The sequence below is a fragment of the Schistocerca piceifrons genome, chromosome 9, assembly GCF_021461385.2.
Source record: "Schistocerca piceifrons isolate TAMUIC-IGC-003096 chromosome 9, iqSchPice1.1, whole genome shotgun sequence".
Classification (NCBI taxonomy): Eukaryota; Metazoa; Arthropoda; class Insecta; order Orthoptera; family Acrididae; genus Schistocerca; species Schistocerca piceifrons.
This window is the reverse complement of record NC_060146.1, coordinates 202,508,472-202,522,618: the sequence shown is the minus strand read 5'-3', so window position 1 is coordinate 202,522,618 and position 14,147 is coordinate 202,508,472. Positions and strand designations below refer to the sequence as shown.

The window sequence follows — 14,147 nt, the reverse complement described above, 5'->3', positions numbered from 1 at the left end:
AAATTATGTATTTCTGTCTCAATTCACACAAGTGGTATCATTGTCAGTTCTAACTTATTACCAACTCCTGTCATCAGATGATCTAAATAGCTGACATAGAAATTTGTCAATAGAAAGGCTCAGAGGGGCATTTAGAACTGAAACATATCAAAACATAGACAAATTTAAACTGCGAGTGCTCCTCTGGGTCTCTTCAGTCTACACTTTACTATGTTATGCACTCAAATCATCTGATGACTTGGTAACAAGTAAAAACATAATGATACCATTTGTCTGACATGGGGTAGAAATATATAATAAAAGAAAACTTCAACAGATAAAAGATTTGGGGTGTCTATTTCAGCACTGTCCCGTAAGGGTTCACATGTGCCACAACTGTAAAACAGTGTCGAAACTTCTGCTGTGCCAAGGAAATGGTATGACTCACCATGAACAGACTGATAATCAAACACAAGTTATGCCACGCTTGCTAATCCACTCCCTTTTACGTCGCTCTAGGCAATGCTAAATCTGCAGTTTAGTACCATCACAGGTGATCATTTCTAAAAAAAAAAGTGGCAGAGCTCTGTAATGAATAAAAGTGTGTAGGCCTAGACAAGATTTCAGGTGCAGGCTAATACGCCCTGTTATGCGAGCCTATGAAATGGGACTCCTGGAAGTCCGGTGGATTGATCAAGTTTAGATTGAAGACATAGTGCCATGCAGCAGCACTCTTCTTAATAATTCCAATGATTACATTATGGTCAAAGAGTTCTTAAAAAAATCTATAGATTAACTAACTAATACTTGTTTGTAATCACAGTAGCTCACCATTAACAAACAGATGAGGTAGAAGCAGAAGTTTTTGCCAGTGCTCCAGTCACTAACCCTTGTCTTTTGTTATGATTACAGAAAGTAAAACCTATCTCTTCAGTATGCATAAGGAAATTGTATGTATTCTAGGACTTCAGATCCATGGCCTGAGACCAGCTTTTACTTTTTTCAAAATGACAAAATTTACGCTAGAGCACATCCCTAATGCATAATGAGAAATATCTGCAAGTTAAAAATTAGCAATAGTATTACATCAGACTGATCCATGATATTGTACGGTGATCAGTCCCAGCTGTTACTTTTAAGGAGAAGTATATAAGACTGGTCCATAATTTTCTGTGATGTTCCAGTCTTTGGCAACACTCCTCACACCCCCCCCCCCCCCCCCAAAAAATCAATGATCAATGACTGGTACCATGGTGTTACTTTTACATTTTTAAAATTGAGTTCAAAACATACCTGTGACCAAAACTAACTACATTATACGATCCTCTATTGGAAATTAATTTCTGTCGATCTTTGCAATCTCAACAGGCAAAGTAATCACATGTGTGGGGAATAACTTTGCAGGCCTATGCATACAGTGTAGGGCATGATGACAAAGAAAATCTCTCTGTATTTGTAAAATCAAATGCTGTTAGTAATTTTACTCCTTCTATGACATTTTTCCCCTCCCCAAATGAGAGTTCTTGGCTCCAAGAACTGAAACAATAAATCTGAGGTCTATCACATTCTTCATCAACGGTCGTGTACCTTACTTGACATTACACATGTCTGAGTTCTGCTCTCACAGCAGTATACCATAGTGCTTATTTCAGTGTTCCCTAACACAAGACATATTTTACAGCCAATAAATCTCTCTGTATCGACTCTTCCGCTGGGAAGTTATCAGTACATTTCTCTTGGTCACAGGAGTAAGGCTAAAAAACAGGTTCCCAAGCCTCAGTTGTGAAAAATTTTGACCACAGTTTTATTAACTATGTTTTTGATTTCTGTTATTGTTTAGACATGTTTTCTTTTCCTGTTCACAATTATTTATCAAACTTTCCTAACCACCTTAAACTTCATTAACAAGATATATATTTATATACTATTTTATGTACTAAGTTCCCTATATCTGAACTGCCATGGAATGATTTAGAAGCCTTTAAATTTGCAGTCAGCTAACTGTCAATGACTGGGTACATATGAAAATCTTGTGTGTCAAGAATTGGCACTAGTCCAGGTACTGACTTAACTTCAAATTCTTTGGTGAAAAGTTACTCAGAGTATCCACAATGATCTAAGGGGAGCCTAGATTATAAAAGGGTATATTTTTAAGCAATGGACTGTGAACCTCTTAGGAAATACATAAATCTCCTCACTATGGGCTACTGTCAAAGACTAGTGTGTCTACCTAAATTATTCCCATTGTTACAAAACACAACTTACAAAATACAAGTAGGCCTAACTACTACTTTGCTTTAGGAGTAAAATATTTCAGAAGGATGTTCTCATAATTGGTAGCAATACCCAGTAAAGAAGGTGGACATTTGGAGGTAACAATTTGTATGAGAAAGAACATAAATACAGAGAGAAGAACGCTACATGTTGGAACTATAAGTACAGAAACATATTCACGTTCACTGGAAACGTATAAAATCGGAAAAAGCAATATACGTTTATGATTATACAACGGCAACCTAATATACTGAGCAGAAAGCTCAAGTTTCTGCCGTCTCGGAGGACTGAATGCACTGACAACCAAAGAAATGGTTTCATGCATCAATACGTGTCCTTCACCAAATGAATACTTCAGGGAAAAAGTTGATTGTGAGTCACAGAATGCTAACTGAATAATTAGCTCAGATGAATTTAAACCGATACTTCTCTTACTTTTAATATTAGCTAGCTTTTCATGCAACAACGAACTATGAAATATTTAAATGGATACAACTCAACAGTTTATCAATGACTTACTGGTTACGTATATCTTGTGGCTCTCATAATGAATGAGTTATCAGTAATCTATTGAAAAGTATTAAATGATCTTCGCTTACTTGCACGTAGTCCCAAATTCTGTCCAGTTCAGTTTCTGCCTCTTCTTCTCCGACATCCAATATCCGATGATATGTGGCCTACCTTTCTGTTCTGTCATTTTGGACATCTCTCTCTCTCTCTCTCTCTCTGCGTGTGCGGTGGAACTGGAACTCTCACTCTGCTGGAAGGCACATATTCCCAACAAAACTTCTGAACAGCAGATCTCTTTGAAAAGATGGTACGCAAACACACTTAAACAGGTTTCGCTACTACAGATCTCTTATCAGTATCCAATAATTAGTGTCTATTTTTCGTCCTCCGACAATGTGACGTCGTACGATTTATCGCCTATAGCTGAAAGATAAGAATTCAGCAACACGTCAGGAAACGGCTGTTCTGTATACATTTGACCTCCCGCTAGTACAGCCGCTGTTAACGCCACTAATTTATGATTCATCAATTACTGCTGGCGTGATCAAGAAAGCGTGAGTGACCTTGCTGAAGTTTTGCCAGCTTGCGTCCTTAACCTTACTTTCACTCACCCGCCAACCCAAACAAACAACACCGGTTACAAAAACAAATACCACAACGAAGCAAGATGAGGTTTGAAAAACATACCCTCTGATCACAGATTGGCAAGTAATCTAGCACAGATGTTATCTGAGACAAACGATTATGAAAGTACTCTCAACGTGAGCGAAAAACAAAATTACGAAATACCGACGAGTGTCATTTACTTTTCCGCCACTGACTTGTATTACTTTTTTGATTAACTTCACGTGGCAGCACTCATTATTCGATGGTACTTTTAAAATAAACTTTACTGCAGTGCCAATGACGTAAGTGTCGCGCAGCACATAGCGAGAAGCGGCCAACAGCCAATTTACTCCAGTTTGTTATCCGCGCGTGCAACGCCCCCTCCTGCCTTGACTAGTGGAATGTGACCTGTACCGTCTGGAGTGGGGATCTGTGCAAAGATACCAAGAGAGGGGGGCAAGGTGCGCCGTGCCGGTTCGTGGAAGGTTTCTGCATGCACTTGCAAACAGGTTTGGGTTGGGCTCCTGACTCATAGCCGGAGAACGCAGCACAGAAATGAGAAACCTTCAATAACAGATAACTGTAAACAAGAAAATATGCTCTCAGTGTTCGAGCGCATACAATTTATGAGTATGGAAGGATGCAGCATGTTATCTTGGATGCAGAGTCATCGACGTACCGGTATGTAAATATAACTTCAGGCATGCTAGAGGAAGGATGGATGAAACCCTTGCTCTTCATATTGTGTATTAATGACCTGGCGGAAAATATTAATTGGAGTCTCGTACATTTCGTAGATGATGCCATTTTCTATCAAAAAAGCTGTCCAAATATTCACTGAGACATAAAAAAATGGTTCAAATGGCTCTGGGCACTATGCGACTTAACTTCAGAGGTCATCACCCCCCTAGAACTTAGAACTACTTAAACCTAACTAACCTAAGGACATCACACACATCCATGCCCGAGGTAGGATTCGAACCTGCGACCGTAGGGGTCGCGCGGTTCCAGATTGTAGCGCTTAGAACCGCTCGGTCACTCCGGCCGGCGAGACATCAAACAGTTGCAAAAATTGGTAGTTTGCTTTAAATGTCCAAAATATAAAGTTATGCACTTCAGAAAAACAGAAAACGTATTAGTCTGTGACTACAATATCACTGACTCACAACTGAAAACAGTCAACTCACATACCTAGATATAACAACTTCTGGGGATATGAAATGGAATGTTCACATTGCCTCACGTAGGTAAAGTAAGTGGCAGCCTTCGATTCACTGGTACGATACTGAGAAAATGCGAGCAGTCCACAAAGGAGACGAAACACTTGTGTGACCTATCCTAGATTATTGTCGAGAAATTGGACTATCAGGCAATACTGAATGTATACATTCCACAAAGGAGGGCAGCAAGTATGATCACAAGTTTGTTTCCCCTTTGGGAGAGTGTCACGGAGATGCTGAAACAGAAACCAACTATCCCGCGAAAGCCTTCCTAAAAATTTTCAAGAACCAATATTAGAGGAGGACTTCAGGAATATACAGTAACCCTGTACACATCGCCCTCTGCTATTCACTTCACAGTCGTTTGCAGAATATAAATGTGCGAGGTGCGATCAAAAAATACGGCGAATAATTTCATTAGAAACAAAGTAATAAGCTTACATGAAATTTGATTTAATTTCCTTCAAAGTACTGTCATTGGCTAGCGATGTACTTATCTGAACTTTGAATCCATGACTGGAAGCATTTCTCGAAGGTTTCCTTTCGAAGGACGTTCGGCTGCTTTGTCGTGGCCATTCAGTGTCACGAATGGCGTCAAAACGTTCTCCTTTAAACCCTGTTTTAATTCCAGGGAAGAGCCAGAAGTCGCATGGTGCTAAATCTGGTGAGAAAGGTGTATATGGGCATGCAGGAACAATTTTTCCATCCATAAACTCGCGAATCAAAAGCGAGATGTGGCACAGCACTTTGTTGTGACGAAGAAGGAAGCCATTGGGCTAGTTTTCTGATCTCTTTCCATTTCGCAGATCTTGCATTACGCCCTAGTAAACTTCAGCATTTACTGCTGTTCCTCATGGAACGAACTCTGATCACACTATGCCCTCAATATCGAAAAAAAAACAATGAATATGACTTCAGTATTCGATTCTGAATAACTTTCGTTTTCAAGACGAGGAGGTTCATTGGTTTTCCTTAGAGAACTCCGAATTTTCGTTTCATGGTAGCACTCTTAGGCCCAAATTTCATATCCAGATGCAATTCTGGACATGAACAAAACCGCCCATAGCATAGTTTGCAGGGGAGTGGGTGGGCAGGGGGGGGGGGGGTGGGGGAGGAAATGTTTGGGATATGGAGGATATTTAACATTTTGTAAGACGAATGGCGATTTGTAAGTAGGCACGCTGAAGTTCCAGATTCGACACTGTTAAAAACTTACGTAATTCCGAATCTTAAACCATTTTCCTGAAAAAGAAGGCCGGACCCGAATGAAGACGATCCTTCATCTCTGTGAAAACTGACACAAATTTTCCTTCCATTCATCACTCAAAAGTCTGGGGACAAATTTTGGACTCATCCATCTCACTTGCAAATTACCGGTTAAAATGCTTTGGACGGACCTATTGTGTTTTCCTTTGCACGCTGTGTGCTTTTTAGTGGGTACAGGAGTTAGGAACACATGCCATTCACGAACAGAGAATTCACATATTAATTTATTCTACAACTAATATCAAATAGTGAGAATAATACATAGCTTTGTTGTCGTATTGGGAACGTCAGTTGCTAACAGATTTGAATTTAGAAATATATACAGATGCAAAAGGATTTATAAATCTGTCACTCTTCAGTACAATGCCTATTCAAAAGATATCGACCCCTGGCCACCGTAAAAGTTTGCAAATGTTATTCAACTGGCAAACACACACGATGGGGTCACTGCTTTGTTACTGTATTGACAACGTCAGTTGCTAATAGATTTTAATTTAGAAATATATACAGATACAAAAAGATTTATAAATATGTCACACTTCAGTACAAAGTCTATTCAAAAGATATCGACCCCTGGCCACTGTGAAAGTTTGCAGCAGCAACTGTTATTCAACTGGCAAACACACACGATGGGGTCACTGCATGAATGTTCGAACAAGTTCACCCTCCGATGGGGCTCCAGAAAGGCGATGCTTGCATCTCATTGGCAGCAGCTAATCGTCCGTTGCAGCGACCTCATACCGCGGTGGCGGTTGTATGAAACGCGACGGCGTAACAGACGGCACTCGTATTTGAAAGTGCGGCCGGCCTGATGGCGGCCGAAAGTGCAGGACACATACGAGATGCTAAGCTCTTCTATAAGTTCTTAATAGTTTGTCGCCTGTTTGAACGAACAATTTTTGCCACTTTTTGCATGTTTTCTCCTATATTTGGGGTTAATGGACGTCCCGAACGTTGCTCGTCTCCCACCGACTCATTTCCGTTTTTAAATCGCTCATACCACTTATAAACAATCTTAGAGTTTCAGTACTATCGTCACACACCAATTTCAACATGTCATGCGTTTTTGGTACATTTTCGCAACTTAAAGCAAAACTTAAAGTTCATGCGTTGCTCGAAATCCATAAAGCGAGACACGGTAAACAAAACCTCACTTTATCATCTCTGGCGAGTCAGAATATGTTTTAACTTGACTCTGCCTGTGTATCAGGCTATCGGAAAAAAATATATAAAATGGTTGTAGCGTCAGAAGTCCGGAGGTAAAATAGTCCCCCATTCGCATCTCCGGGCAGGGACTACTCAAGAGGACGTCGTTATCAGGAGAATGAAAACTGGTGTTCTAGGGATCGGAGCGTGGTATGTCAGATCCCTTAATTGGGCAGGTAGGTTAGAAAATTTAAAAAGAGAAATGGATAGGTTAAAGTTAGATATAGTGGGAATTAGTGAAGTTCGGTGGCAGGAGGAACAAGACTTTTGGTCAGGTGAATATATGATTATAAATACAAAATCAAATAGGGGTAATGCAGGAGTAGGTTTAATAATGAATAAAAAGATAGGAGTACGGGTAAGCTACTACAAACAGCATAGTGAACGCATTATTGTGGCCAAGACAGACACGAAGCCCACGCCTACTACAGTAGTACAAGTTTATATGCCAACTAGCTCTGCAGATGATGAAGAAATTGATGAAATGTATGATGAGATAAAAGAAATTATTCAGGTAGGGAAGGGAGACGAAAATTTAATAGTCATGGGTGACTGGAATTTGATAGTAGGAAAAGGAAGAGAAGGAAACATAGTAGGTATTGGGGGGAAGAAATGGAAGAGGAAGCCGCCTGGTAGAATTTTGCACAGAGCATAACTTAATCATAGCTAACACTTGGTTCAAGAATCATAAAGGAAGGTTGTATACATGGAAGAATCCTGGAGATACTAGAAGGTATCAGATAGACTATATAATGGTAAGACAGAGATTTAGGAACCAGGTTTTAAATTGTAAGACATTTCCAGGGGCAGATGTGGACTCTGACCACAATCTATTGGTTATGAACTGTAGATTAAAACTGAAGAAACTGCAGAAGGTGGGAATTTAAGGAGATGGGACCAGGATAAACTGACTAAACCAGAGGTTGTACAGAGTTTCAGGGAGAGCATAAGTGAACAATTGTCACTAATGGGGGAAAGAAATACGGTAGAAGAAGAATGGGTAGCTCTGAGGGATGAAGCAGTGAAGGCTGCAGAGGATCAAGTAGGTAAAAAGACGAGGGCTAGTAGAAATCCTTGGCTAACAGAAGAAATATTGAATTTAATTGATGAAAGGAGAAAATATAAAAATGCAGTAAATGAAGCAGGCAAAAAGGAATACAAACGTCTCAAAAATGAGATCGACAGGAAGTGCAAAATGGCTAAGCAGGGATGGCTAGAGGACAAATGTAAGGCTGTAGAGGCTTATCTCACTAGGGGTAAGATAGATACTGCCTACAGGAGAATTAAAGAGACCTTTGGAGAAAAGAGAACCACTTGTATGAATATCAAGAGCTCAGATGGAAACCCAGTTCTAAGCAAAGAAGGGAAAGCAGAAAGGTGGAAGGAGTATATAGAGGGTCTATACAAGTGCGATGTTCTTGAGGACAATATTATGGAAATGGAAGAAGATGTAGATGAAGATGAAATGGGAGATATGACACTCCGTGAAGAGTTTGATAGAGCACTGAAAGACCTGAATCGGAACTAGGCCCTGGGAGTAGACAACATTCCATTAGAACTAATGACAGCCTTGGGAGAGCCAGTCCTGACAAAACTCTACTGTCTGGTGAGCAAGATGTATTAGACAGGCGAAATACCCTCAGACTTCAAGAATAATATTATAATTCCAATCCCAAAGAAAGCAGGTGTTGACAGATGTGAGAATTACCGAACTATCAGTTTAATAAGTCACGGATGCAAAATACTAACGATAATTCTTTACAGACGAATGGGAAAACTGGTAGAAGCCGACCTCCGGGAAGATCAGTTTGGCTTCCGTAGAAATATTGGAACACGTGAGGCAATACTGACCCTACGACTTATCTTAGAAAAAAGATTAAGGAAAGGCAAACCTACGTTTCTACCATTTGTAGACTTTTTTTTAAAAAAAAATTCATTCAACATATTTTAACACCTCATATATCCGGCGTTCCCCAAGGAAGTGTTATAGGCACTCTATTGTTCCTGTTCTATATTAGCGACATACGAGACAATCTGAGTAGCCGTCATAGATTGTTTGCAGATGATGCTGTCATTTACCGTCTTGTAAAGTCATCAGATGATCAAAACGAATTGTAAAATGATTTAGATAAGATATCTGCATGGTGCTAAATGTGGCAATTGACCCTGAATAAGGGAAAGTGTGAAGTCATTCGCATGAGTACTAAAAGAAATCAGCTAAATTTCGATTACGCGATAAGTCACACAAATCTGAGGGCTGTAAATTCAAATAAATACTTAGGGATTACAATTACAAATAACCTAAATTGAAACTATCACATAGATAATATTGTGGGTAGAGTAAACCAAATACTGCGATTCATTGGCAGAACACTAAGAAGGCGCAACAGGTCTACCAAAGAGACTGCTTACACCACGCTTGTCCGCCCTACTCTGGAGTACTGTTGTGCAGTGTGGGATCTGCACCAGGTGGGACTGACGGATGACATCGAAAATGTACAAAGAAGGGCAGCTCGTTTTGTATTATCGCGAAATAGGGGAGATAGTGTCACAGATATGAATTGGAGTGGCAATCATTAAAACAAAGGCGTTTTTCGTTGCGGCGGGATCTTCTGATGAAATTTCAATCACCAGTTCTCTCCTCCTATTGCGAAAACATTCTGTTGGCACCCACCTACATAGGGAGAAATGATCATCACGATAAAATAAGAGAAATCAGGGCTCGCACAGAAAAATTTAAGTGCTCGTTTCTCCCGCGTGCCGTTCGAGAGTTGAACGGTAGAGAGACAACTTGAAGGTGGTTCACTGAACCCTCTGCCAGGCACTTTATAGTGAATTACAGAGTAATCACGTAGATGTAGATGTAGATATAGGCCTATGCAGAATATTATTCTGGCACTTGCTGTAGCTGTGTGACAGTTAGTTAAAAATTAGACTTATTCAGTACTTTCTGCGAAATGCAATTTGAAGCTTATTGGAACTGTAAGTAAGGGAAATATCAGACCTTTCAATACTAAACTATTGCAGCTTTATCGCAGAGAACACTTCGATTATGGGACCTGTTTGAGGTGATGGGTCTGCTCAAGTATCAGGTTGAATGAGTTTCAGTTACATATAGGTGAACTATGAAGGTGTTGGACACATTATTCAATTAGATGAAATAATCAAGGCATGGGCCTCCGTAGCAGACGCTAGGGAGGACAAGAGGTAGAACATGTCCCCTTCTGAAATCAGTCACTCAATCAAATCTGGGAGCATAGACTTTCTACTCAGTACAAAGTTCTCACATAAGGATCGTCTGCGGTTATAATAAACCGAATATTTAACAATTCCGAGAGCGACGTGAAATACTGTGTTTCGCAATCATGTACGATTTTGTTCTCACACAGCTGACGGGAAAGTATGTCGTTTCCTTGGCGCGGTTGCGGTTCGACGCTGTGTTGCAATCAAGGTGGACGCGAATCTGTGTGGAACAGATCCGAAACAGTCACATTTTTCTCTGTCGCTAAAGAGGAAGCCGCCTTGTAGAATTTTGCACAGAGCACAACATAATCATAACTAACACTTGGTTTAAGAATCATGAAAGAAGGTTGTATACATGGAAGAACCCTGGAGATACTAAAAGGTATCAGATAGATTATATAATGGTAAGACAGAGATTTAGGAACCAGGTTTTAAATTGTAAGACATTTCCAGGGGCAGATGTGGACTCTGACCACAATCTATTGGTTATGACCTGTAGATTAAAACTGAAGAAACTGCAAAAAGGTGGGAATTTAAGGAGATGGGACGTGGATAAACTAAAAGAACCAGAGGTTGTACAGGGATTCAGGGAGAGCATAAGGGAGCAATTGACAGGAATGGGGGAAAGAAATACAGTAGAAGAAGAATGGGTAGCTCTGAGGGATGAAGTAGTGAAGGCAGCAGAGGATCAAGTAGGTAAAAAGACGAGGGCTAGTAGAAATCCTTGGGTAGCAGAAGAAATATTGAATTTAATTGATGAAAGTAGAAAATATAAAAATGCAGTAAGTGAAACAGGCAAAAAGGAATACAAATGTCTCAAAAATGAGACCGACAGGAAGTGCAAAATGGCTAAGCAGGGATGGCTAGAGGACAAATGTAAGGATGTAGAGGCCTATCTCAGTAGGGGTAAGATAGATACCGCCTACAGGAAAATTAAAGAGACCTTTGGAGATAAGAGAACGACTTGTATGAATATCAAGAGCTCAGATGGAAACCCAGTTCTAAGCAAAGAAGGGAAAGCAGAAAGGTGGAAGGAGTATATAGAGGGTCTATACAAGGGCGATGTACTTGAGGACAATATTATGGAAATGGAAGAGGATGTAGATGAAGATGAAATGGGAGATATGATACTGCGTGAAGAGTTTGACAGAGCACTGAAAGACCTGAGTCGAAACAAGGCCCCCGGAGTAGACAATATTCCATTGGAACTACTGATGGCCTTGGGAGAGCCAGTCCTGACAAAACTCTACCATCTGGTGAGCAAGATGGATGAAACAGGCGAAATACCCTCAGACTTCAAGAAGAATATAATAATTCCAATCCCAAAGAAAGCAGGTGTTGACAGATGTGAAAATTACCGAACTATCAGCTTAATAAGTCACAGCTGCAAAATACTAACACGAATTCTTTACAGACGAATGGAAAAACTAGTAGAAGCCAACCTCGGGGAAGATCAGTTTGGATTCCGTAGAAACACTGGAACACGTGAGGCAATACTGACCTTACGACTTATCGTAGAAGAAAGATTAAGGAAAGGCAAACCTACGTTTCTAGCATTTGTAGACTTAGAGAAAGCTTTTGACAATGTTGACTGGAATACTCTCTTTCAAATTCTAAAGGTGGCAGGGGTAAAATACAGGGAGCGAAAGGCTATTTACAATTTGTACAGAAACCAGATGGCAGTTATAAGAGTCGAGGGACATGAAAGGGAAGCAGTGGTTGGGAAGGGAGTAAGACACGGTTGTAGCCTCTCCCCGATGTTGTTCAATCTGTATATTGAGCAAGCAGTAAAGGAAACAAAAGAAAAATTCGGAGTAGGTATTAAAATTCATGGAGAAGAAATAAAAACTTTGAGGTTCGCTGATGACATTGTAATTCTGTCAGAGACAGCAAAGGACTTGGAAGAGCAGTTGAATGGAATGGACAGTGTCTTGAAAGGAGGATATAAGATGAACATCAACAAAAGCAAAACAAGGATAATTGAATGTAGTCTAATTAAGTCGGGTGATGCTGAGGGAATTAGATTAGGAAATGAGGCACTTAAAGTAGTAAAGGAGTTTTGCTATTTGGGGAGCAAAATAACTGGTGATGGTCGAAGTAGAGAGGATATAAAATGTAGGCTGGCAATGGCAAGGAAAGCGTTTCTGAAGAAGAGAAATTTGTTAACATCCAGTATTGATTTAAGTGTCAGGAAGTCATTTCTGAAAGTATTCGTATGGAGTGTAGCCATGTATGGAAGTGAAACATGGACAATAAATAGCTTGGACAAGAAGAGAATAGAAGCTTTCGAAATGTGGTGCTACAGAAGAATGCTGAAGATTAGATGGGTAGATCACATAACTAATGAGGAAGTATTGAATAGGATTGGGGAGAAGAGAAGTTTGTGGCACAACTTGACCAGAAGAAGGGATCGGTTGGTAGTACATGTTCTGAGGCATCAAGGGATCACCAATTTAGTATTGGAGGGCAGCGTGGAGGGTAAAAATCGTAGAGGGAGACCAAGAGATGAATACACTAAGCAGATTCAGAAGGATGTAGGTTGCAGTAGGTACTGGGAGATGAAAAAGCTTGCACAGGATAGAGTAGCATGGAGAGCTGCATCAAACCAGTCTCAGGACTGAAGACCACAACAACAACAACATCTCGAGCAGTTAGGTCGAGCTATAGAAAAGGAATAGTCCAACATAGTGGTGCAATTCTGGCGACTATTCCCTAACTGCTGCGGTGTACAAGGACTCCGTTCCTATCTACTGTACAATTTAATCGCGACAAACTCTGTGATGACGTCCTGATTCTGTTCACGCGATAGCCTTTGAAGATAACGGCCACGCTATGCTATTCATGTATCCGTCTGTGTGTAGCATGCACGGTATCAGTATGTTCCAAAAAACGGCGTGTAAAATGTTATTTTTCTGGGGTCATATATCTAGGGTCCTATTGATCACAGAGATAAGAGGTCAAGTGTTTTGCGTAGACCTTCGCCTAATGACCATTTGTGTACCTCTCGAAAGAACGGGCATACTGTAACTATCCTTCAGTACAGGGTCAAAATTTAAACATTACACACTTCCTCGAACTCGGGCAAATTGAGTAAATCAGCTGGTTTTTTTTCCATTAGGTTTGGTCTAGAGTGGGCCTTAGATGGCTTACAAAAGCACCATATGTTCGTGGGCGGTTGCTGAGGAAACCCCAGAAAACCACGGTTGTTGGCTGCGAAAAGAACCAGTTGTGGGTAATGGCCCTTTCTATAATTTCTAATTATAGGAGATCGGAGAAACGTTTACCATGTGTTCTTAAGATGATATTCTTTGGGAAACTTGAAACTTTTTAAAGTATTGTTATCCATTACCGAGATCCGGCAGTTCTACATCTACAGCTACAACTGCATCTACACTCTGCAAACCACTATGAGGTGCATGGCAGAGCGTACGTCCAATGTACCAGCTGTTAGGTTTTCTTCTCGTTCCATTTACATATGGAGCACGGGAAGAATGATAGTTTGAATGCCTCTGTGCATGTTGTAGTTATTCTAATCTTATCCTCATGAGCTCTAAGTGAGCTATACATAGAGGATTGTAGTATATTTCTAGAGTCATCATTTAACGCCCTTTCCGGATCCCTGTTAGTAGACTTTCTCGGGATAGTTTACGTCTATCTTCAAGAGTCTTTCAGCTCAATTCCTTCAATATTTCTGTGAAACTCTCCCTCGGATCAAGCAAACTTGTGATCATTCCTGCTGCCCTTCTCTGAACACGTCCAATATTCTCTTTTACTTCTGTTTGGTATGGATGCCACACACTTTAGCAGTGCTTTAGAACCGGTCGCAAAAATGATTTGTAGGCG

At 40.4% G+C, this 14,147-nt stretch overlaps 1 protein-coding gene across 1 annotated transcript in view; it reads right to left on the bottom strand.

Annotated features, from left to right (window-relative positions):
• Window positions 1-3,748, bottom strand: part of LOC124717021 (inositol-tetrakisphosphate 1-kinase-like) — a 94,592-nt gene extending 90,844 nt beyond the window's left edge. The window contains exon 1 of the mRNA XM_047243675.1: window positions 2,853-3,748. Within this exon, the coding sequence (XP_047099631.1) occupies window positions 2,853-2,959 (107 nt within the window). The 5' untranslated portion in view covers window positions 2,960-3,748. The remainder of the gene's footprint in view (window positions 1-2,852) is intronic.
• Between the last annotated feature and the right edge of the window lie 10,399 nt (window positions 3,749-14,147).